The following is a 26,856-nucleotide window of genomic DNA, read 5'->3' as shown; positions in this document are numbered from 1 at the left end:
TACATTGTAGTTGTTTAGTTGCCAGACTTTTGTGCATTCTTTAAGACTTTTCTACTCTGAGGCACCTTTTTATTTCCTTTGTACTATCGAATTAGATACTCTCTTTTGTGCTTTCTACCCCGATCTAGTGACATTTAAAACTCCAAACCTGCTCTTTGAACTTCTCCACATGGATGGAGAATTCACTTTGTGCATTCTACTTAGGCATAGTAAAAGATGGAGTTGTTGAATCATAACACATATTCAACCTGTAGGGATGGGCAATGTAGCCTTTTTTTTGCATTAATATTAAATGACATTTCTTATTTAGAAACCTACTTACGTGGTGGACATGGTATGTTTTATTTAGCAACATTGTATATAGCACTTACTATGTACCAGCTGCTGTTCTAACAGCTTGAAGAATACTGATGCATTCAACCTTCATAGTAGCCATCTGAGAGTGGTATTTTATGATCCCTGTAATACCAATGGGGAAACTGGGGCACGGATTGGTTAAAGATCTTGTCCAAAGCCCTCCAGCTAATAACTGGTACAGTCTGGGTTTGAACTTGTTTACTCTGGTTCCATAATCCCTCCTAATTTCCTGCCTCTTTTACACTGTTGCACGGAATAAGCAGAAATTGTGTGCTAAATTAAGCATGTGTTTGCTCAAAGTAGCACACACTAGGTGAATAAAAAAAGTTTTCGGTGTAATTTTTTCCCTTTCTTACAGTCTTTCCTCTGTTGGGCATGCCATTATAAATGGATCCTTTAAATCTTTGCTATAACAAGGTTGTACCCAATGGGGACTAGAGAGTTATAAAAGTATAGAATACTAATGCACTTACTGGGTATTATTCCTTTGGTTATTAACATTTTTATTTTTTAAATTTAAATATTTGACTGTTTCTTTGCTGGGAGAAAAAGTCAGATTTTCTAAGGGAGTTGCATTTGGTTAGATGCAGAGCGTGTGTCAAGCTAAGGAGATAGTATGACATCTTTTTTAGAGTCTAGTCACAATTAAATGCCATTTTATTTTGGATTTTGGGAGCTGTGCCAGCTTCCAGCTTGTCAGAGCTGAGAAGACTCAAATCAAGTCCAGGCCTATTTCTACAGCAAACTGGGATTCTGGCTTTTTGCCTGTAGATTCATTCAGTATAGCCCATCTGGCTTTTGATGTTCTGCAAGTTTGGAGCAGTTTATTTCAGGAAGCCGGGCAGCAAATATTGGTGGGCCTGGGGTTCTCTTGACTCCAGAGTGAGCCTCTCCGGATGGCATTTCCCTGGATGGCATTTCCCCAGGACTTATCATCTGCTTACACCTGTAGACCAAGCAGCCAGCTGGAGGTCTCAACCAGATCTTTTTTCCTTTTAGAGGACCCCAGGATCCTCTCATCTCCTCCTGTCCAATTTCCTTATTTTAATTCAGTAGCAGCTTGTTTGAATAACTTAAGAGTATTTAACTTATGGGGTATTTTTGTTTTTTGGTCAAGGCAATTCCAGGCTGTTTATGATGACTGAACAGGAAATATATTGTCCACAAAGTGAGAAGGTATTGCCATTCACATTTTTCTAAGATACACAACTTTGGGGTGATCTGTATGGAAATCAGTAACCCAATTGGTTTTATTCTTTTCACACATTACCAGTGCAGACCTTGCTGTTGTGCAGCCTGCTTTGTTTCTCTTCCCTCTCCTTCCCCCTACTCTCTGGGGTGTTGTCAACTATGAAAGGTACAAGAAAATGTTCCCTGTCCTATGCCCATCACAGTCCCAGCCCTGGCCCTGCTCTGGAGCCAGGGAAGGAGGAAGTATCCAGGAAGCAGCCATTTAGGTGGTTGTAAAGCGATTATGCACAGCCCTATAAATTGTGTGGCTAGACTTACTATGCTTGGCTGGCAAGAAGAATCTTGTCTTATATCAAGAGAGAACTGAAAGAATTTTCTCTTCTTAAACTTACTTATTAAAGTATTTATTCTTTCTTTACACAGACACCTATTGACCATTCATTCTATGCAACATACTGGGAGGGCAGGAGCCCGGGGTCCAGGGTAAATGTGATGGGCTCAGTCCTTGAGTCACACTTCAGCTTGGAGAGCAAGCATCGGACCCCTGTGGTGTGCACACCCTTTCTTTCAGAGCTGTTTGCTCCACCAAAGTTTCATTCGCCCGTAAACCATGGATGAAGTGTTTTTACAAATAAGCAAAATTGAAAAAAAATTGTAAATATGCTGAAGGGAGTGAAAGGGATGGGAGGGGTCATAGAAAAAATACACCCAGATTCCAGATGGGTTGTGATATTGCTGTCTGCTAAAATCTCAGTTCCATTTCTTTGCATTGTTAAAATGCCAGCCCATTCATTGCCTGTATAATTCACACGTGCCTTTCATCTCTGTGATTTTCCCACTCTGGTAGATGATCAAATAGATCTCCACACTTATATCTAAAACAACAGAGAAGCCTCTGGAAATGCACTTTAAATTTCTTTCTTTATGAAAGCCATTTTTCTTTCTGGAGCCTCACCTATAAATAATGAGAGTTCCACCTTCCTTTATAGACTCTTGCTAAAAGCACAGTTTGGAACAAGACCGTACAGGTGCAAATAAATTACAGTTGGGAAAGAAGTGTGCACCGTCTCTTGCTTTTGAGGGTTGTGAAATACTTGTTTCCATAATGGAGACAGCGTGGTCAAGCCGGCATGACAGAGGCTGGCCTTCGTGATTCACTCCCTTGTTCACTTTCCCACCGCACATCACGGCATCCTAGACCTGCTGTTCAGGCACCTTGGTTTCGCTTTAGCTAACTACAAAATGCACAGCATGATTTTTTGTTTGGAAAGTTTTGGGGTAGGGGTTAGTTTAGGTTAACTGGTCTCTGTGAACCTGTGAAAAGAAAACAGTGTCTGTGTTTCACACACTTAAAGACTTAGAGATGAAGATATCTTTTTCAACCTCAGCTTGCTATAGGCTGTCCTTTTGTGAAATGCAGGTTTTTATTCCAGTGAAAATCATTGAATAGATAAAAGTTAATTAACTTATTGTGTTATATTTCTGAAAGAAAGTTTAAACTGTGAAAATATTACCTTCGAGTATTTAAAAATAAAAATTACTTTAGCCACTGGTGCTTTGAGCATTATATCACAAATAAAGGACAAGATTAACATAAAAAGGAGTCAGTTTTCATTCAGTTGTGCAGCATTGCAGGTTGTGAAATTTAATATTATTTAGACTTGTATGGTGATTGTCAAATGACAGAGGGAAATGGATTAAATTTAAATAAAAGTATACACATCAGCGCACACACACTGTGAAATGCAAATTGCGGTCACTGGGTCTTCTAGCTCTGTATTGCAGGTTAGAATTTTATAAGTAAAACTTTTCTTTAGACTAGTTTAATACTTTTGTCAAGTGTACGCATAGATGGAGAGGCACAAATACTGTAGCACCTTGCTCTGAAGAGTTGCTAAACTGGTCTGTGTGCCTATACGCTCACAGTGCATTTGAATTCCTGTGCTTCTCATCTTTCCTTTTCTTGAAAAGATTTTGCTTGCCATTGGTGTGAAGTTTGAAATGCACGCCTCTCCTCTTAGTTTTCAGACTTATAACACTTTAATAGTCCAAAATTGTATAGCCTGCTTTTATGCCCCTTTTCTTTTCCTTGAATAAATCAGGTTCATGTTGCAGATAATATTTGTTTCAGCAGAGTGTGAAAAAAGGGGCACCTGTGAAAACAGGCAGTTGTTCTAGCGCACATACACATTCAAATTAAAGCAGAAAATGTCCATTACTGCCTCCAATTATTACTTTATTTCTTGGAGGTTTGAAGCCACTGAGAAGATAGGGGTGTTGGTGTGCTCCCTGAAAGTTTTAAGGTAATTACTTGTTACTCCAAGCAGTGGGATCTGGTAACCTAATTCTGTATAAACCTGACACCCTATAGTTACACTCCATTATCTCTCTGGTTTCAGAATAAGTTGGAACAAAAACTTGTTCTAATGTTAAAGTGCAAAAGGGGGCAGTAAAGTGCTATCCACAAAAAAAGGAAAATTTTTTTCCCAAGTATTTCTCGTGGCCAATATTGCCTAAGTCTTTTTAGGGTCCTGCTTTTATTTATTCATTTTATTTTATTTTTTTTAAAAAAACTCTCCTTTTGGGGACATTTAGAAAATGCCTCATTAAGCGGTAGCAGCATTCTAGCATTGAATGGAAGTGATGCAATACTGGATATTCTGCATGTTTATGAAATGTACCACTCAATTCACACACTTGTGAATTTGTTGCTCGTCCGGAGTATTTATATTCCCAAGTGTATAGAGTATTTCTGAATGGAATCTTGGGCTTTTATGTTAATGCTATTCTAGTTCCATATAGACATCCAAGGCCCAAGTACATGGTGAAGTTATGGGTCAAGGGCTTGGGCTTATCTAGAGCAATGTGCATCTTTTGTCAGGAGATAACAGGAAAGAACGATACAGCAAAGCAGCAGAGTGCTTTCTTTATTCAGAATAGCAGACTCACTCATGTTATAAACTGGCTGCTCTTCTTTCCTGCAGCCTTTGACATTTAATTAAAGTAAAAATCAAAGTATTTTATGGGAAAAGTGCATATTTTCTAAAATGTGGTAAACTCAGTGTGTACTTAATACAGAACTTTGATTTGTGCATAAACCTATTTTATGACGTGATACGGTTTTTGGTGTGCCCACTGCTAAGGTAAATCTGTTCCTAAAAGTTCCTAAAGCTGGCATTGAGCCCCTAAGATGTTCGCCGATGCCCAGGTTTGGGTAGTTCGGTGATTAAGCATAAATTGTACCTATCCCATACTTTTTAGGTATTTGAATGAACTAGTTGTACATTGCATACTAGCTGTTACTACATTCTGGACTTGGAGAATGATTAGTTAAATAGATGACAGTTCAGACTATTAATATTTTTTAGTAAACCTTTCTAAGGAATTGCATCAAAATTTAACTCTACAGCCTTTAAATATTTTGAATGCTTATTTTTAAAATGAGAGTTATGAAAGATTAAGAATATTATATAGCTTATTCTTTGAAACTGTACAAAAATAATGTACCAATCTGATCATAAATCATGTAGTGTTTATTGTAGAAAATTCTGAAAAACACTGAAAGTTAAAAATTAGAGTATACATCATATATTCTAATGATGTAATTTTGAGATGAAAGGAAAAATAAAAGTAATTGTCCATTAAAAAGATAACATCTCTTTGCTTATGAAATCTGATTTTGCTTGGCAGCTTGCTCCAAAGATAGATCATCCTGTGTGGATCTCCTGTCCCCCCTCGTTTGCATACTGGCAGGATTTACATCAGTCCTGTTACATGAGTACCGGGGTTCTATTTTCAGGTAGATAATGCCTTTCATAAATATGCAGAAATTTTAGATACTTAAATAGATTTTTATGTTCATAACAGTAAATAGAAATGGCTCTGGGTCTGAGTTGACACTTTGAGTCAGAAACACTATTGCCATATCTGGCTGAAGGGGCTTTGCCTGCCCCAGAATTTGTTTCGACATAGAAACTGGTCATTCTTGTCAACATGTTTTTATCCTGATCTCTTTCATCTGTATCAGCTTGATATTTATGCATTTGGTTACACCATATTGACTTCCCCTTGATTATATGGTAGTTTGGGATATTCTTCAATCATTTACCTCCTTGTATTGCTTTTTTTAAACAATACAGATCTTTTGTATTTCATGTGTGTTTTCACAGACTATTATCAGCATCCAGGAGCCACTCGGTGATTTAGCTGTTCTAGGTTACCTACGTATTTTAAACAACCTCAGAAATGTGAAAGAAGTCATTGGATGATTGCCCTGAGGTGACTGTGTCATGATCTCAGGCAATTCAGGAGTGGGTAGGAGAGAAAAGAGAAGCAGGGAAAATGGGGGATCCATAGGGGGTTGGGAAGTGTAGTTGTAGTTCCACTACACAGATATCCCTAAACATCTCAGCTCCTGGCTTCCCAGGGATCCTCTTGTTCCATCGGGCCCTGTTTAGAAGTCAGCCGGGCAATCGTCGCCTCTATCTGATTTATCCAGTGAGACTTGATAATGCAGTACTGGGCAATAGAAGAATCCAAACTCAACATCACAACATGTGATGTTCTGCTCCATCAAAGAAAATTGCATGTCATGATCCCTCAGCTCTTAGTGGCTGGTTTATGCTTTAAGTGCATTATGCTAAGCTTTTTAAACAAGCATGTGTTCCTAGTGTGGATTAAAACATTAAAGAATACTGTATCACATAGTGGCTGTATTATAAAAGTAGTTTCTACAATGATGAATATGAAGCTGAAATGTGTAATTTAGATAATTAGAGATCTAATTTAGATTATTAAATATTAATGTCTAATTTAGGTTATTAGATTGATTCAAAGTATTCTCCATGGAAGTATTACAGTCTGGTTTTCAGAGTTTCTTTTAAAAACTTGGATTAAATTCAATAGGTAATCAGAAGAAAACACATATCTTATATCAAATCATTTCATTTCAGGCTAGTTAACTTTGGAACCCTACTTTGGGTTTCCATTTTATTCCACATTATACTGGCTTATATTTGATTCAAAGTCATCAAATATGTTATCTTGCTTGGGAATAATTCATTGGGAAAAACCATAGAAGTCACCTATGTCTGCTCAGTCCGCCCCACTCTTATAGCATTCCAAGGAAACCCTCCAGTAAAAAGTACAAAGCCACAGCACCAATGTCCACAGGCAGTCCTTGAGCCCCCGGCCCTCTTCATGTGGAGGAAAATTCAGCTTCCCCCTCTCAGGAAAACAGCAAAGTGGCTGTTCTGATCTTGAGTAGCCTAGCTCAGAGAAGAAACTGGCCTGGCAGTGTTCTCTCTCCTATGTAGGACATGAAGCACTGTTGGTCATCTTTGTTTTTTGTTTTGAATTAAAACCAGCATACTTTATTAAATGACACTAACTACTTTTTGTTTGGGATGTAGTTTAATAAAAGCAATCTCATCTGTGTGTTATGAGTTGTAACTATGGGCTTTCCTTCTATGTTCCTTTTGGTTATAAGATGAACATTTTTTCATCACCCAGAAAGAAATCTGTATTTACATCCACTATGGATAGTCAGTTTAGTAATTTAAAATAGGTTAGTTGTCATCACCATAGTTTTTTGTTTTTAACATTTTCTAGGTCAACATAGGATAAGTATATTATCAAATATTACAAAATAGGTGGAGCATAGATGTACTATGTTGTCAGATGTTTTAAATTTCTAAGCAGTCTTTTTTTTTTTAAGATTTTATTTATTTATTTTTAGAGAGGATAAGGGAGGGAGAAAGAGAGGGAGAGAAACATCAACATGTGGTTGCATTTCACGTGCCCCCTGCTGGGGACCTGGCCCCGCAACACAGGCATGTGCCCTAGACTGGGTTTTGATCCGGCGACCGTTTGGTTTTCAGGCTGGCACTCAATCCACTGAGCCACATCAGCCAGGGCAAATCTCTCTAAGCAATCTTGAGATATCAAAATCTAAATATAATGACCTAGCTTCCAAAATAGAACTCTACGTTTACTGTCTTGATTTTGACATTATGGAATACATTGTTTTACATTCAAAAATGGTATTATTAAGAAATTCACCCCATTTCCTTTTCATGTATAGTCTGTGATTCTCATAAATTGTCTGAAGTCCCTCCGTAACATTACATTTCAAACACGAATTCCATATAGTTGGGCAGTTCCTTTTGGTTCTTGGCCTCCTGGAGTTCACCTTCTGGTTTTTGGCCTACTTGGGAGAAAGGCAGGGATACCAGACTGCTGCCTTTGTCAGCCATGGTATCAGGTTCTTTCACCTCAGAAACAGCCTCCGCTTTGGGCATAACTAAGGTGATTGGCATGGAGCTAGACTTTATGTGATGCTCACAAGCTTGTGTGTATATTGATTTTTCTCTTGATTTTCCATAACTTTATGGCTTAGCTATGAAACTTTCAACTTAGAAAAAAATGCATTTCACAAACCAGATTTATGCTTTAATGTAATGCAGTGAGAACTGAAAAGTGTGCAGAGAAAGGGGGCTTTTCCTGGTGTGCCTCATGTTTGGCACACATGTATCCTCATCTGTTTTGTGTGTTAGGTACGTGTACAATAATTAAATGAAGGTAATGAGATGTAAGGTGCTTTGATGAGTGCACAGCAAAGAGTAAGTGCTCAAAAACGGCAGTGTTTTTGTTATTAGTGTTTCTAGAGGTGGTTAACTGCCTTGTATTTTTAATACAAAGGGATTGTAGAAGACCTCTGATACTCATAAATCCTTTCAGAGAGAACAGGTCTGAAATTTTATCTGCATGGCTCCTTGTTCTCCAGAAACACTGTCATGCCTGGGATGATGTCTTCTGGAAATCTCATCTCTGCTGTCAGCAGCGCCCTATTCCCAATTCTAGGTGGTCCTATCTTGAGAATTCCTTCCATGCCTGTAATTGCAAATAGTTTGTGGCACCTAATTTGACTTAACTTTATTTGTGTATATTTTGGCTTCCATTTGTTCTTTCATATTTTTTTCAACTATTACGTTACTTATTGAGCATTTACCATATGTCAGCCCTTGGGCATTCAGTATTGAATCAGACACACATGGGACCTGCTTGTCCACAGGGAACTAAATTGTATATTCCTGATGATCAGGATCTTCTACTTTTTTGTCACTCAGGCTCTGGCATGAAATACATTGCTTCAGTTGTTATACTCACATTACTCTTGTTTGTTCCCATGTTGCCTTAGAAACTGTGAGTTCATGGGAGGGAAGAAAGTGGATTCAGGGGCTCCATTGCACATAGTGGTGAGGTGTGCAAGAAATCTATGATTCATTCAGGTTCAAAGCTCAGCCACACCCTCTTTCCACTAAGAAACTATAATCTCATCAATTAAAGTCTCTGGTATGCTGGCCAGTTTATTTGTATATTATAAAATATATATGTACACTCACACACACTTAAAAAGTAAGCTTCCAAAGCACTCAAGTATGGAGTCTTTTTGTATGGATTTAAATAAAAAAGCAATAATTGTTTTTAATAGTAAATGCATTGTTTTCTTAATTTCTCTGTTTTTTGTTTTTTGTTTTTTTTTACATATTTATTTATTTTTAGAGAGAGAGGAAGGGAGGGAGAGAAACATTAACATGTGAGAGATACATTTATTTGTTGCCTCTCACACGCCCCCAGCTGGGGACCTGGTCCACAACCCAGGCATGTGCCCTGACTGGGAATCGAACCAGGGACCTCCTCAGTTCTCAGGCCGGCACTCAGTCCATTGAGACACACCAGCCAGGGCAGAAGCAATAATTTATTTTTTAAAGAAACTCTTGAAATGATTGCTTTTTCAGGGAAAAAGATAAAATTCTTGCTTTACTTTTTGCTATAATATATTCTGAAAAATGATCTGACTTTTTTCAAAGCATTAGAAATAGTGAGTTTTATTGAGATTTACTTTTCACGAGCATATTAAATAACCTTATTAAAATTTGAGGTTCCTCCCATTCCTTTCCATTTCGATAAGCCACCCCATGGGTTACCCTCCCCATACATCACTCCCCCATCACTACTGTTGCCACTTTTCATGTGATTTGTGCCTTCTGAAAATATGGTCTAGAACATGGAGATCTTTGTAGCACCCCAGCCTGTGTGTTGTAAGTTCTTGACCTCACCCATCAGCACCAGCAAAAGCTGTAACTCAATTGGTGAGTGAAAAGAGAGTCATGAGGAGTTACTTACATGGGTGGGAGGAAATCTCTGATGAGTCTTTGGTTACACAGGAAGAAAATTTATATCATGAAAGAACAGGATCTTGGGAGCATTTCGAATGGAGAAAGAGCTTAGTGAGCCAAACTTTAGACATAGGGTGTGATGTGGGAGGGTTCTAAGATATGCAGAGGTGATATACAGCGTGTGTGTGTGTTGTGGTGGAGGTGGGGGTAGATCTGATGCATTTTTAAAAAATAATTGACTGTGTAGACAAGAAAATGTGTCCATCTGGCTGCTAAGGATCCTGATATCTAAAGTATGGGCAAGCCCCTGTGGTCCATGTAAAAGCTGATGAGTGTAAAGCTCAGAACTTTGAGGGAAGGCAGGTACAGGCATCCAGGCTGCAGAACTTGGTTGTGATTTAGGAATAGTTTTAACAACAGCTTACATGTGCTGATCACTCTGTGCCAGCTGCTAAAAGAGGAGATTTAGGGTAGGAAATATTTGGACTAGAGTGGAAACCCTTGGCAGAAACTGGCTTCTGGTTTTTGGATGCAGTGAAGATTTTTTCCAAGAAGGTTAAGGAATAAAACTGAAAAAAACGATGTGTCAGGCAGGTGAGATAGTGCTCACCATATTTCACTTGTTCTGACTGCTGGGCATCCTGCCACCACTTCTTAACCACAGGGACACATCAGAATCACTGTGGGGGACAGGGGTAAAGTCCGAAAAGCCTCATCCACAGACATCCTGATTCAGTCCTTCAGCACCTCCACCAGAACCCAGAGTCTTTGTGTTATTCGCAGAGAAGACAGGTTTGCCAAGAGACTGTGCTGGCACTCAGGAGGCGGACGGAGTGCCCAGGGAGTCAGTCCTTCAGCTCCCAGGAGTTCAATATTCAAAGTGCCTCCTCAGAAAACTATAGAAATGATCAAAAAGGTCAAAGAGAGAGTCTTACAACTCTTACTAAGTGGTGGTCCTCATTTGTTAAAAGTTGTAGAGAAATTCAAGTATGTATATGTTTGTATGAAATTCATCATTGTTATAAAAATAGTCATTTTGAGACTTTATTAGGTGATTTTTGTCCTTCCTTCATCCCTCCATCCCTCCCTCCTTCGTGTCCTCTCTCCTTTCCTTCCTTTCATTCTTTTTCTTTATGTTAATGAGTAAATGTCGTTCATCCTGGCTTAAAAAGCTCAGTAAAAAATAGGTGGTGGGGGGGACTACTCTCTCTCTGGGATTGTAAAACAGTGTTCCCAAGGAAGTTGACAAACCACTGTCTGCAACATGCATTTTTCCTGCCGTGAGGAGTATTGATTGTTAATATAAATCTGTAATGTAATTTCTGTTATGTTCTGTGATGCTTCATAACCAACCTCATGCCATTTTCAGAAAATTAATACCATTCATTAGCATAAATCATAACCTGTTTCTTCAGTACGTATTTGAAATGAAATTGGGGTGCCTCATCGTCCTGGCTCTCTCTCGGTGAATTACGACCCATTAATTGTCATGGCTGGTGGGCTTCCCGATTAAATAAAGGATTGGATTGGAAAGATTCAGGCATGATGCTTTGTTCTCAGGCTTTAATATTTTAATGAGCTTGAAGGCTTGGCTGCTTCCAGAGGAGAGAGCTGGGATTTCTAAGTGTTAGCATTTGTAGAAGGATGTTCATTAGAAAGGTCTTGTTTCAGTTTCTCAGAGAAACTCCCCATTAAAAAAGATCTTTCAGCAGCATGGCTAGCAAGGAGGAGGAAGGGGAGGGGAAAGGCTTTTAGCTGTAAGCCTTAAGGGGATATTGTATCAGTTGTCGTAGTTCTAAAGATTTGCTTCTAAGAAATAATTGGAGCAAATATATGTCAAGAGAAGGGGAAAAGGGTTGGTGGAGCAAGGACAGTAGTCGCTGTCCTTGCCAGTCAGGGACTCTGCATCTTGCAGCTGAATCAATACTACAACTAATTATTTCTAGTTATCTTTTATGGGTTTGTAAGACATTTCTTTTGTTCAGTGTAATAAAAAACCCATTGTTTGATCAGTGACTAATTACGGTAAGTAATTTGAAACATTCTTGATGAAACTTGTCTGTTAATTAACATCAACAGCCAATGGAAACTAACAAGACAACAAAGTATTAGTGCACCCACTGTTCCTGGCATTAATGCCATCTCTCTGTGGTATGCCCAATAAACGAAGGCTGCCAATGGTTAAAAAATAACAAACAGGTGGGAAGGTCTGACTCACCAGGAGGCAAAGTTATTGTAAAGTTACACAAAAGAGCACTGAACTGTTCTAAGTGAGGGGGTAGTAAAGAAATGTCGGCAGGTTGACTGGTCTTTTTGCATGAAGTAAGGAGAACGGTTCTTTCTTTTTTCTTTTCTTTACAGTTTAATTCCTAAAAACATCCCATGCTGATCTGAACTAAGATACTTTGATTAAAGAAGTATGGATTTAGCAATTTGTAGTTTGGAATTATTTTTGTCATCTGGCTGTATTTTGATTATTAATACTTTTATCAATTCAATGTTTTTTTTTTTTAATGCTTTTAGATTTCTACCTGGACAAGGACTGGTACTATACCCACAGATAGGAGACAAATTGGATATTATTTGCCCCAAAGTGGACTCTAAAACTGTTGGCCAATATGAATATTATAAAGTTTATATGGTTGATAAAGACCAAGCAGACAGATGTACTATTAAGAAGGAAAACACGCCTCTCCTCAACTGTGCCAAACCAGACCAAGATGTAAAATTCACTATCAAGTTTCAAGAGTTCAGCCCTAACCTCTGGGGTCTAGAATTTCAGAAGAACAAAGATTATTACATTATATGTAAGTATAATTCTATTTACTTATTTTGTAGAAATTAAGATAAGCTAAATAGGTTTGTATCAGTTTTTGCTTCCTTAACATTATTATTGTGGCAAACATTTGGTGAATCTTTGCTGAAAATTGTCTATTTTTTTTAGGAAACCTTAGCTGAATGTGGGACCCTGTACCGATACTACTCATTAAATATAAATACCTAAAGAGAAAAAAAACCTCCTAGAGTTTTTATAGTATTGAAATAAATATGTGTGTGTATACACACATACACAAATGCACACACACACGCACACACACACAGCACCTCTGCTGACAAAACTATTTTTAAGAACCATTGGTGAAATTTAGTGGGTAAATATTGTACTATGACTTTTCTCTTCATCCATTCATCCATCTGTCATTCACTCATTCATTTAGTGTTTACTCTGTGCCAGAAACTGTGCCTAAGCACTAGGGATTCGATGGTAACAAGATGGTGTAATAGAATCATGAAGGCATCAATGAGATAGACCTTACAGGTTCGAGGATGAGCATTACAGACAAGCCACAATTATACATGGGATGTCAAATGTGAAGAATGTGACAAAACTTGGGGTTGCTTAACTGTTTTTAAAAAGTCTGTCAGTAATTTAATACATTGCTTCAGAAACAGATACTATGTATCCTTTGAGTTATATCTGAACTGCTGTCCTCTTATGAGGCTATGAAGGCATATGATACACTCCCTGGAGCACACGCCAACTAAGTGCAAATCACATCCCAGCACAAAGCCAAAGTTAGTCCAAGTTTTTTTTACTGCAGTCTCAGTGACTGAGACAACTATTTGCATCACTAAGGCAAAGAAGTAGTATTTTCTTAATTTCTTTAATTTAAAATTTTGCTCATTGCTGGGTTGGAGTCTCCACTTCATGTTTCCATAGACTTCAGTTCCTTAGGGAAGAGAGGACTGCTGTCCATTGGCTGCACCCACACATCTCTTGGCGGCCAGGTTAAAACCCTGCTTTCTCAACTTCCTAACTGCCCTTTTTTTAGAGCTTAGAATCAATAATTCACTGAATAGTGATTTAGTGCTCAATAACATACTATTTTTTACTACATTAGTAATTGAAACAAAAGTGGTCATAACCATCTAATTATCTTGTACTTTGCTGCAAACCTGAAATGCCCCAGACTGAGAACCTATTTTTAAATCAATTTGATAAACAGAGAGTGGCTGCACAACAATAAGTAACAAAGAAAAAGGGAGAGTGTTAAACTATATAGTTAAAGAAATAATTATCATACAATGAAAATAAAGCATTCTGATGAAAAAAGTAGATGGAGTAGCAGTGTACAAAATAATAGAGAAATCTTTGAAAATACAAAATAATTATTAGGTAAAATAAATGGAAACCTTAAATTTTTGGAAGCCTAGCAGTTTACTTTTTTTTAGACATTTTAAGTAAGATTTTTTACCAAGGACACTCATATTTAGCATCCCATTTGTTGGGAACTGAAAGTTACCCTCAGTAAGAATGTTAATTCCCCAGTAGGATGGAGATATAAAGAACATGGGGTGGGGGCAGGGTACCTGAAAAGCATGTGCCCTAGAGTATCAAATATTCCTATGGTGTTAAATATATGGCACTGGAACTGTACCTGCACCCCAAGTCCACTTATTGGCTCTTCCATGCAGATCAGCCGACAGACCCAGGTTCTCCTCTATGTATTTCAGTTTATGATTTCATAAGGACGGCTTTGTAAATTCTGTAAATTCCCACAGAGTGCAAGTTGGATTTCAGCAAACCTTATGCATTTAGCCTTTAGTCTGAAGTAATATGCAGGAAATGCAAATAAACATTATTTAGCAACATCTTTTTGTTTAATGTAGTGAGCATTTAATAATGGATGACTTGTTATCAACATACGATAGGTTTGTATTTAGAAGCACAGTTTAATTTGTAATTCATTATGATAGTCATCTATACAATAATGACATCTCTTCTTTTTCTTTTCCTAAAAACTCATATTAGGTTCATTAGCAGGTAGCTAAGCTCTGTTGATGTACAGAACTCTCCTTAGAGTTATGATTTACAGTACAAAAGTATGTGGTATCCTGGGATAAAAGAATTGTTCTTAAAATAGAGTTGAGGGTTTCAAGTTTGAAACAATGAGAGGCTGTTTGAATGCTGCCGTTGGTTGGGCGATTGTCACAGGGCTGGGTAAAGAGCCCAAAGCTCAGAAGTATGTCACAAAGTCCATGCAGACTCTCCCCAGTGAGTTAAAAGACCAAGTCACAGACATAGGAAGATGTTTCAGAAGTTGGGAAAATGCAGAAGCCAATTTCTCACCGGGCCTAAAGGAAAGCTCATGGATACGCACCTTTCCCTGGAAAGGAAATGAATGATGAGAAGGACAAATTTTAAACTAGTTTAAAAAGTTGATGTTCACTTTCTTTGCATCTTCAAGAATTCCAAGGCACCAAAACAATTAAGAGATTTTAAAAAGTGACTACTTTCTACATCAAACAATCCTTCCCTCCCTCCACCCTCTTCCCCCCGCCCCGCACACAATCACATTCTACTTAAAATAGTACTGTATTAGGTAGCATAACGAAAAGTACTAAAATTTACAAGTATATTCCTAATACTTCAAGTCATCAATCATTTTGAGACAGTTAACAATACCGGTGTTTTGAGTTGCTACAATATATATACTATATGAGCTTAATTCCAAATTTTAATATTTACTTAGTAAGCACCTTCATAATTAAGAGTATCCATATGAAAATCATCAGTATTGCGTGCTGGTTTCTTTCCATTGGGATAAGAAGGAAACTGATAGTTTGAAGTAGTGCTTCATTACCTTAGAGGGAAACAGTCCAAATTGCTACTGGACTGGACTGGACTGGATGGGACTGGACTGGTGTGGGGTCATTCCCTAGATGAGCTGCTTCCAGGAGCACCAGGCCCAGAGATTTGGGTTCTAGTCCTGCTCTCTGAGCTTAACAAGAAAGTCACTTTATTTCTTTTAATTTTAATTTTTTCTCTAGAAACTGCTGTTTTGTTCTGGCTAATGATGGAAGTCTCCAGTTCCTAAACATTTTATGATTGGATGTGCACATCCAACATAGTATCTCTTTGTTAGTGTGGCTTTATTCCAATTGAAATGGACAGAAGCTGCTGTAAATTGTTTAAAGAAATTTAATTTGATTTGTAGTGTTAACAGATTTAAAACAGGCATCATACTTTTGAGTTTCAGAAGTAAATATTAATTTTTTAATTGGAAGTATATTTTTAAACCTACTGAGTATCCACTTATGACATGACAAAATGCTATGAATCCTCATTAGTTCTCCTTATATATGGTTATTTGCTTTGGCATGTGGCAAAATTATATAAATATATAATTTTCTTAATGTTTAGAATTGACTTTTTCAAGTGACCTATTTCAGTAATTAGCAATGGGCCTAATTTGCATAATGAAATCTCCTAATCTCAAATGATCCAAAGGTGGGAATGTTAAGATCATTTAGTCTGAAATAGCCCTATTTTATTCTTAATTACCTTAAAAATATAGTGAGCATTTTACATAATCTATAGTTATTTTTATTATGTCCTTAAGGTTTAAAAAGAATTTATGAAATAACCATTCTAAAGTTCCCTGTTATCAAAGGATGTTCTGTCTTAGTAAACACTTCAGTTACTATTAGTAAAACATTCATAACTGTGTTCTCAGCCTTCGTATTTGTGTCATAAAGTTTTCTTGTGGATGCTTTCTGTGCTTGGTTTACATTTCTTTTTAGAGGTGATAGAACTGAATGAGTCAACAACTTTGGTGCGTTGGTCCGTTGCAACATCCAACCTTATGAAGAAGGTTCTGTGGGTTGGTAACCAACCTTAGCATAAAGTCTTGCAAAATAGCTACAAAGAGGTTTTTTTATCACACTATAAAAATGGAGTTAGAGATAGATGAGAATGAATGCCATTGTGTTAATACCTTTTCAGGGAACAGTGGCCATGACCCAGTTGTTAGACAAAGAACATGGCATGCTCAGAGCACCTCCCAATTTAACTTACGTGGTTTTTATGTTATTTTACTTCAGATCCGTAGCCAGGGCATGGATTTGTGGAAAACAATCTAAAGGTTGGCATTTCTAATGATTGTTTTTATTAAAAGTTACTCTATAAAATATGCCTTGCCATGTTCACAGTCATCCTTCCAAAAGCCATCCCTCATTTTCCGTGCCTTGAGACACTCTTCCTTGAGAAACACCGAATGAGTTAGAAGAGTCACCATTCTTAGCCCTTCTTTGGCTTAATTCTCCAAAGCAAAAATTTTTTTAATCAGGGTATATACAATTGGAAGGCTGCACAGTCAGCTATGCTATTTTTAGGCATAGACTCCACTGCTGAGCAAAATTACAAAATAAATTAAAACACTTGCTCACAAAAGTAATGAAACACTTTTTAAAAAATCAAAACAGAAGAACAGACTTCATTTCTGTATTTTTGTTGAATATGGCTATATATTTATTTGTTTTTCTTCTGTTTTTTTCCTTCTTTTTTGTTTTTGATATATTTATATCTGGGGAGTAGAATGGCAAGTAGCACTAAAATATACCGAATGTACTGTATTTTTCCTAGCAAAATAGTTACGGGAGCTTTCAAGTGCCCTTTTACATTTAGATTTCTTTTAAAATATATAAGAATGGGTGGCCTCTGTGAAGTAATTATATGCTTTAGTTTATGAATTATTTATATGACAATTGTAGCAAAAGCTACATTCCCTCAAGTTTAGTGATATGGCTACATCATCCTGTCACTTATATCCTCTGACTTTGGGGTAAGGATTGATGTTTGAAACCTTGCATGTAATTACTGAATTCAAGCATTTAAACACATTTTTATTTTTAACCTACAACTGTCATCTTTGTGTTAGAATGTTGATCAGAATCTTGGTGTTTGGGGGATAGATACACCCACCACTTAAAACTGCAGATTAACAGAGTGGTTGAGAGACTGGAGGCGGACAGGCCTGGGTTCGGGAATGCCCCTTAGCAAGTAACTTAACCAATCTCTGCCTCAACTGTTCATCTTTAAATTGGGGGTGATAACAGTGCCTGCCTTCTTGGGATGATGTGCGTTTAAATGGGGAAATATGTGTTAAGTGCTTACCTCCGTGGCTGGCACCAGCTGAGTACTACTACGAGTATCTTTGGAGTGGGGTAAGATATATGAGATAATATACAAGACAAACCTGTGCTTTCCTTCAAGCTAGGGGTGGGGAAGATGGGCTCATAAAGTATCATTAAACCCTGACCCATGTAGCTCGGTTGGACATCATCCTGCAAGGCAGAATCGCCAGCCAATTCAATTCCCAGTCAAGGCACATGCCTGGGTTGAGAGTTAGGTCCGTGGTTGAGGTGTGTACAAGCGGCGACTGGTCAATGTTTCTCTCTCACATCAATGTTTCTCTCCTTCTGCCCCCCCTTTTCCTATCTCTAAAAATAAATAAATAAAATCTTTAAAAGAAAGTATCATTTATTTGAAAACTATCCATAAAATAAAACTTCAGAAAGTTTACAAGTTTCAGTAATGCTGTATCAATTAATTATAAGATCTTCCCTCTTTGTCTTTTTGGAGTGTTATGAAAGTTCTTTAGTCCTTGGGCTTTGCTTACCAGGAAACATGAGTTTATGTACCTTTTGGTTGGTGGACTTGCCCAAACACGTTAGCATATCCTCTGTAAGACCAGAGGACATGGACCAATAAGAGTCTTCCAAATGCATTTTCCTCACTTTCCATTTAACCAATTTTGCCAGGCTTTTTCTTAGTTCCCTAATACACAAAGAAAATGCTATGTTTTTACTGATAATTTTAGCAGCATCCTAATGTAATATAAATATTCTTCTAGAGGAAAAATATGTGTCAGAACTGCCTTGTCACCAAGACTAGCTGGGAAAGTACACGATTTCATCAATGTCATAATTAGAAGTGTCATTCCTAATTTTTTTTTAACAAAATGTGAAATCCTTTTCTGACTGTATTGAAGGCTCTCTCAGAGTATATCAGCAAGACTACTTGTTCAATTTAAGATGAATAGAGCTTCAGTTCGTTGCACTTAAGGAGTAAAGCCTTGGCTTCTGTTTAACTGGAGATTGTGCTGAGAAACTTCTGGCTCATGGGCCTGAAGGAGTCATAGCCTCTGGGATACTTAGTTAAGGTCACTCAGGTTTTAGGAGGAGAAAGCTATTTAGGGTGAGATTGTTCATGTTCCATGGTGTCACCTGGGCAGTAGTGATAGTTTATCTCATTTAGAGGTAGACAGAGTCCTGTAAGCACTATTCCTAATTCCCAAAATAACCAATGAAAGAATAAGATGACTCTGATTCTCAAAGTGATGGGAAAAACCAACACCTCATATGCAAAATAAGAGCCAAAGCAAGAGAGGTGAGAAATGAAGGCAAGTACTTAGGAAAAAAAGAAATTATTTAGAAATTGCTAAGAATAAAACTGCTTTTACTATTTCATAAAATACATCTTGATATCTCTAGCACCTGTATTTATAGCTTTTTAAAAGTTCACTTAGACTTTTAAATAATTGAACAATACTGGAGGCTTAGTACAAGCATGACAGAGAACAAGTTTCTTAATAGCCTTTAAATATTCATCATGAAGATCAAAATTTAAAGCAAAATACAGCACTTTAGGAAATGGCCAAGAAGCATAGGCAGACACAAAAGATTACTTTGGAAAAACTTATTTATGTTGTTCCTGAGTCATGCATTTGTTCCTAACATTATGAAGTCTCAGGCTGGGTTGGGTGTTTGATCACTCAGGGATAAGTGTTATAGCCTCACATATTTTGTGTCACTTTGGAGTCTTGAAACACAGATAACAGAGACATTTTTATCACTGAGAGAAAACTGAAACTTTGAAAGTTGAGTTGTTTAGGACAGTTCACACAGCCATGAAATGTCAGAGTCAAAACTCAAGCCACGGTTGTCAGACCCTTAGATTAATGCCACTAGTTTATGACAGTGCCTCCTGAGTGACTAGGCATATAAATGCATACACAGTGAAAAGAAAGATAGTATTTGTATATATCACATCACACACATAGTTACAGGGAAGAGTGTGTGTATACATATTCATAACACATCCACAGCTATAGCAAAGAACCCCATATGATAGGGATGGATACCTAATGAACTCTATGCTTATATGAAGCATGTTCTGCCTGATGCCCTGTCCTATGTTATGTAAATAGCTTCAGTAATAACTCACTTCAATCATATGTCCCAAAGTTGAACGAAGAACCTCCTACAGAGCAGTAGGAAAGGAGAAAGGCCCACTGGGACAAGGTGATTGTAATAGCAATTTGTCAGATATTCCAATTTTTTTTTTAGGTCTATCAATCACTTCCACTTCTTCAGTAACACTATGCTACTTTTTTTTAATGTTACCAAGCAGTTTAAGGCCTTCAATAAAAAGTTTCTAAATAGTAAAATTACAAGACTAAAAATCTCTCAAGTAGAGGGATTAAGAGACTAAAAATTTCCTTAGCCAAGTACAGGTGCTGTAGTTTGGATGAATGGCTGGATGGATGGATGGGTGGATTGATTGGCAAAACCTCTGGAAGTCACATAATTGATCACTTCACAGAGGAGCCCAGCTGGGCGTTGCTAAAAGACAGATGTGCTTAGCAAATGGCTTTTTGCATTAGTGAGGTAGCCTAGTTTCATTGTTCCTGATATTAAACCAGGAGATGAAGATATTCTTTTATTAAAGCAAACATGTGGAAAATTGCTCTGGAGCCTTAGAGGAGATGACATGTTCCCCTGAATGAAATAAGGTTCATGTATAGGGCAAATTCAGACAGGGCCCTTTATTGGGGTTACCACTGGTGTCTCGATGGTCAAAGCAAATAACATCATGTCCATCTAAACTATTATGCCATGAGAGTGGCATATTTTCTCATCTGCAGTGTTGTATTCTAAACTGTCAGCAAACATTAATTCAGTCACTGGTGAAGTTCTACCACCCAGAGCTGAACTCTGCCTCAGATGGATGTTTTCCACTTCAGTGCTGCGGTCTCGCAATTACTGGGTCATTAATATCATTGCATGTGATTAGTGACAGTAGAATGAGCAAGAGGTTTGTGAGATGTGCACCCCCTCCTCACTATGAACTTTTTACTCTGACCCTTTGCTATCTAGACATTTCCATGCCACCACAAAGATATTTTAATAATTAAGACTATTAGAAACTCAGGACTGAGCAGTGGATTGTGGAATAGAAATAAGCATTCACTCAAACACATGCTTCATGTTTCAGAATATTTTCATTAGATATTATCACTCTCTTTTGACTGGTAAGTGTTATTTTTAAAAATCTGAATACTTAAATTAAGCTAATGTAGCAATAGGGAATTATGTTTTATCTTTAGAGCCCTCACATCATTCTTATTGTTTTTTGTTTGGTTTTTTTTTAATGTGAGTGTGGTTATTATATTGGAATGATCACCTGGGCACCTATTTTTAAAATATAATTCCTTTTTTAGTAGGTTTTGGCCCATGTTAAAGGTTGACTCTCATATATAAAGATAATTATTCTTTTACTGTTAATTATCACATGCACATAATGTTAGTTTTATCTGAATCACTGTGGTGATAAGATAAACCCCCTTAAAGCATGTTAGATGAAAAGCTCTTTTAATGGACTCATGTTGATTATTTTTTAACCTAATGAGAGATTCTACCTGCATAAAATCATTATAATTTTTAGCAGTAAAATCTTAGACTTAGCAAGGGATGATTTTTTAACAGAAGTTATTTAAAATAAAGACAATAGGGTATTGCAAGCATTATTTTGAGGGGAAATAAAGCAGACCACTCAGAAATAATTTCATGTATTTAATCATGCCTCTAGTTAAAAAAAAAAATAGAGGGGGTATGGAGGACAGGTAATTTATTGCCAAGACTGCTTGCTCTTTCTCAGAAAAGTGTTAGTGCACTGATTTGAGTGTGTATTTTTTTCAGTGATATATGCCAAATAGATGTGTACACACTTACATTCATATACACATGCTCACATTCACTACTTCTCATCTTTTTCATTTGGATTGTATGTAATCAGTGACTTTTTGGGACTACTATATCACAGATACCTATGTCTCTTAGCATCTTCAATGATTACTTGAATTTTTGTATACAGTTTTTAATGGTTAAAAGGTTTTATGAGTAAGCTATGGCCGAATTTCTTCTAGATGTAGTATTTATTACTTCATATTGTTACTATTCTCTTAATGGGTTGACTCTCAATGTCCAAGTCTCATATGAGGTATGAGGTATAATACTCAGTTCTACATAGTATCTTTTCTCCTATCTACATAGTATTCTATCTCCTGTCTTCCCAAAAAAGTAATGTAAAATGGTGAAGTAATAATGTCATTAAATCTTTTAGTGGACACACAAAGACAGTTTACTAAATTGTTTTAAGGTTTTTACATTTTTTAAAAACTCCTTTTTTTTCCTAATGATGAACATTTGAAATTGTGGAAATAAAATTATATTTTTTTATTAAGAACATCCATTTATGCTAGAGACCTGGTACTTTTCTTCATACTTAAATGCTAAAATACAAGGGGGAAAATCTAAATTGTGACTTCATTTTTAAGTTCATTTTTCCAAATCGTCTGTCTAGCGGAAAAACGTAATTAATTGTGTTGTGTGGAAGTCACTGAGGGTAAGCCAGTTATTTCTTCTTAATGCCTGATTTACTGCTTTAAAATTTCAAAACACAACCATAGTGATATGGTTTTAATTAAAATGAGTCTTTCTATCACACTGTAACATTGCTCCCTTGGGTGAGAAACACACACATCCTACATCACTAGTAGCTTATGCTGTGTTTTAACTGTGAACTATTTTCCACACACTAAAATCTGTTAATCAAATGCTGATGAGAGCTGTCTCATCAAGTAGAGAATTTTAATAAAAGCTTTTGTGGATATATATTTATTTTTGAAAATATTCTTCGTTGTATTTTTCCTCTGTGAGGTCATTTAAGAAGTATTTATCAAACTTTTACTTTAAGATAAGGCATTATAGGATGAAATGTCATGTTATTTGAAAGAATACTGAACTTTTTTTTATATTATGCCAAGCAAAAATAACAGGGTCCTTAGAAAGTCATGATGGTGTAGTCTTTATTTCTTTCACTGTAAATCCACAAAGAAAACACATAAAGAGGAAGAAGTTAGAAGTGAATTTTTTTTCTTCCTTTTGGCACATTATACAGATATTTCTGTTTCAGAAGATTTTACTAATTTAAAAAAAGGCATTTGTTTTTTGGCATACAGTGAACATTATCATTTCCATGTTAGATTGTTTTCTTTTAAGGCAGTATCTGAGAGGAGAACCAAGATACCCAAGGCATTAAACTCAGTTCATTTGAGTTATAAAAATTGAATCTCTGTTTTTGTAGTACATATTTTGAATTTGCATCACACATTTGAATTTGAACTGATGTCAGGGTGTTAAGTAGACAGAGATTAGTGTCCTGGGTTGTATGTTTGCATCAAGTGATTATATTTTTTGTCAGCCTCCTTGTTTTCAACTCACATATCTCATTTCTATTTTTTCCCCTTCAGACACTCAAAGAGTTTTTAGCCCTGTTAAAGGAAGACAGTAACCTAATTCGTATGTCATGTTTATTTTAATGTCCTAGCTTTTCTTTCCATATTTCCCACTTGATTCTGCTTCTTTTAGTTCCCAAGTTTGCCAGGTAATAGCATTCTGGTTCTTCAAAAGACTATGTTGAACTTAAGGAGACTAATGTGTAGGAAGACTGGCCTAAGAAATAAAATTAGCAGAGCCAGCATATGATGACATGGTAGAAAAGGGTAGTACAAATAGGATATTGAGAATCTTCATAAAATGTTGTTTGTTTCATAATCAAATAAGAGTGAATATATCAAGTGCAGCTTTATATAAAGACAAGGTTTTCATTCTTGCTAGAAAATGAAACTGTGATTTTCCTGACCCTGTATGATTATCTGCCTCTTTTTGGTAGATTTCTTTGGTTGATATTATTAAAAATATTTGCTTTTGAGTGTCCATTAACCATCCCCCCAAAAGCATCCCAGCCCCATCCCAGTAAGCTACATTTTAAAATAGTTTGAAATGTCCAAATTATTAGTATATGTTGATGATTCATCCTTTCCATTATAACCTAAGAATTTTCCTTCATAGTGAAGCTATGACTCTGTAGAATTTTTTTGTGCTCCCTTCATCCCTACCCTTTTTATTAATGTGACCCATGTGTCATTACCAACCCAGCAGTTGACTTTTCCATCTGATTGGCACAACGTTACTGATATGATAGGCTAAAAAACAGCCAAGGTCCAGTGCAGCAGCTTAGCTCTCTGGGGTACAGGGCAATAGCAATCAAATGAAGGCATGTTTAAATGTAAATTACTTCTTCTGCCTAGGCACAATCTAAAAAACATAACCAGAAATATTCTTGCCCTTTTAGTGTTTTACTCCCTGGTTCTCTAGTTTCTGCTCAGATAACCGGTATACTATTCCCAGGGAGTAAGAACTGCAGATAAGTTCATGTCCAAATTAGTGGGAAACCACAGATGTTGGCTGTGTAGTTTTAAAATGTGAAGAGGACTTTCAAGCAGCGTGAACTCAGGGTTCCTTTTTGCTGAGCAATGATCTCTACTCACTGAAAATCATGCCCTGGGGAAACAGGATAGTGATTTCAGTATACTCACTATATGCAATTAGATCCCTGAAGCAAAAGATTTTAAAAGCACGCTATAAAATGCCCATGTATTTTTATTAAACCTATTTTCTAACTAGATGGAGGAACTTTTCTAGTAATTTTTAATTTTATAAAGTATTTTTCCCTGGGCCAAGGGGGAAAAAAGGGCACAAAGCTTAGGTATAACAATGTTATTTTTCTGTCTCTAAATGATTAAGTGCAATTTAATCCATTTAGTAATACTGATTATGGTAGGATTAGATAATGCTGGTAGAGAGAGACAACATAAAGTGAGGTAACAGTTTACTTTTACTCTTTCTTTATGTTAAAAATTCCCAATACATTCCAATCAACAATAAAAATAATTGCAAAATTGTCTCCTGAAATGGAAATAGGTTGTGTTCCCAAGCATTAGCAATTTCTTACTGTTTTCAAAGTCAGCCACTAAACCTTTTAAAGTTTCTTGGTGACTGGCTATTGCAGGAGAAATCAGAATATTAAGTGTTATGGCTTTATTTCAGCATTCTCTGCCAGTAGAGAGGCACAATCAGGACAGGATGCTTGGCTCTGCAATTTCTCAAGGTGGAGGCAGGGAGACCTCTAGAATTAAAACCACACACCCTATACTCTCAGATAAGGAGGTAGTATCGAAGAGAGAGGTTAATTTTTACTGTGGGATCCAATATAAAATAAGTTGAAGTTACTCTGAGTTATTTTATGCTTGCTATAAAGTTTACCTGCTAAAGTTTCAGTTGGTATTACTATCTTGTTCAGATCATTCCTAACTTAGGGAAAAAAAATTTTCATGTCATAATATTGAATTGTCTTTTAACGTTTAACCCCTTTTCAAATAGCCAAGTATTTGGGTGCTGTTTTAACATGAGTAATACATTTTTTAGTATCTTCCAGTAAGCTTTGCAACTTCAAAGTTGACTTAGAGGGGAAAGAAGCAGGGTGCAGGAATGTAGGAGAAAAATTGTCCTCACGATATTCTGCCTCTTGGCTAGCTCTCCCCATTCACCCCTACCGTCCCCCTTCTTCACACCTTCCGCCAAATCAGCAATAGCTTCAGTTAAGACCTCTGTAAAGATAGCATCTGTGGATTTCCCTCCGTGCAACACCAGGGCTGTGGGGCCGTGCTGGACATGGCTCCTCCAACCCCATGATGGAAGGCTGGCCAGAAGGAGAGTGTGTTGCTTTGGAAATGGATTGTGATTCCTTCCTTATCTCCTTTTGGGAGCGGCTTCTTGTCCTGTGTGACTGCTTCTTGACCTTTTCCCTCTGCAGGTACACACTGAGGTAATGTAGTTTAGAGTCACGTGCAAGACACGTGCCCCCTTTGTCTGGGACCCCTTAAAACAAGTCTCTGACTCGGGGAGATGCAGCCCTGCCTCGCTGATTTGCCGCCGTCGGTGCTCCCTGTAATGTGAGTAATAAAGGCTATCTATGTCTGCTCCTTCCAGTCCTCCTTGGGGTTTTGTCAGCTTATCTGACAAGATTGGCGCATTCATGGTGGTATGGCCGTTAGACAGCTTATCCGAATGAGCAGTTGAGGTTCTCGGAATCAACCTCCTGTGTTAAAAATGGCGTACTCCTTGGCAGGATTTGGATACCCCAAAAACTCCCTAAGTTGAGTTGGCTGTGGGCAACATTATGCTGAGTGGGAGGGTGCTGGGGGGAATCCTGGGCTGGCTAGCAAATTCTATGTGGTACAAGGTGGCAAGCCTTTTTGGTACATGGGGACTGCCAGGGGATTGGGGCAGTGCCCCTGAAACTTCCTATGGCTTCCTACAAGCCTTGCAGCGTGTGGGAGAGCCATGCACCATAGGGAAAAAGGAAGGCCTCTGCCATGTTGCTGCTGCTGTGGGCTGGTTAATGTGGGTAGCACTATGGAGGGTAACAGAGAAACAGAGGCAGAGGTGTGTGCTGTGCGTTTAGAAGAGGGACTGAAACAAGACAGGAACATGTGTCTAAGGAGGATGCCCTAGGCCAGACAGTTAGAACAGACTAGTGTGCAATTACAGGACCTAGCATGATGTTTTGCCAGGCTACAGGGACAGCAACTAGCACCCGCCCATATACAAGCGATCATGGCACAGTCTGACTGGAATCCTCCAAAGTGGGATCCTACTGCTGAAAGTGAAAGTAACTCAGATGAAGAAATCATAGTAGGTGAGAGTGGGGAGACCATGGAGACAGAAGAAGGGAAACTTATGGCTCATCCAATTATGACTCAGAAGATTAAGGACCAACAGCCACGGGCGCCACAGGGTGCTCCAATGACGCCTTGCCAGCAGACCTTGTACAACTATGGTGCACCCCTATACCCCTGCCAAGCAAGTAGAGCTGGCTGCTAAGTTCAGACAGAAAGGGCCCAAATCCATCATGGGGTGGCTGTTGCAACTGTGATATATAGGGGCTGATGGCATTTTGCTTATGGGAGGTGACTTAAAATGTCTTCTTGTCACCACCCATCCCTCTTTGAGACAGAGTATTCACAGGGCCAGAGCCCAAGCCAGTGATACAGCTACCCTCCTTATGTGGCTAATGGCTGGCTGCAGGACGGTATGGCCT

At 37.6% G+C, this 26,856-nt stretch overlaps 1 protein-coding gene across 1 annotated transcript in view; it reads left to right on the top strand.

The window, feature by feature from the left end:
* The window catches only part of EFNB2 (ephrin B2), a 51,094-nt gene that overhangs the window by 10,556 nt on the left and 13,682 nt on the right, over positions 1-26,856 (top strand). Inside the window, exon 2 of the mRNA XM_054574381.1 lies at positions 12,252-12,535. Coding sequence (XP_054430356.1) covers positions 12,252-12,535 — 284 coding nt within the window. The remainder of the gene's footprint in view (positions 1-12,251; positions 12,536-26,856) is intronic.

Source organism: Pteronotus mesoamericanus, unplaced genomic scaffold, assembly GCF_021234165.1.
Source record: "Pteronotus mesoamericanus isolate MK-2021 breed Mesoamerican mustached bat unplaced genomic scaffold, CSHL_Meso_final contig_26, whole genome shotgun sequence".
Taxonomy (NCBI): domain Eukaryota; kingdom Metazoa; phylum Chordata; class Mammalia; order Chiroptera; family Mormoopidae; genus Pteronotus; species Pteronotus mesoamericanus.
This window is presented reverse-complemented; position numbering and strand designations above follow the sequence as displayed.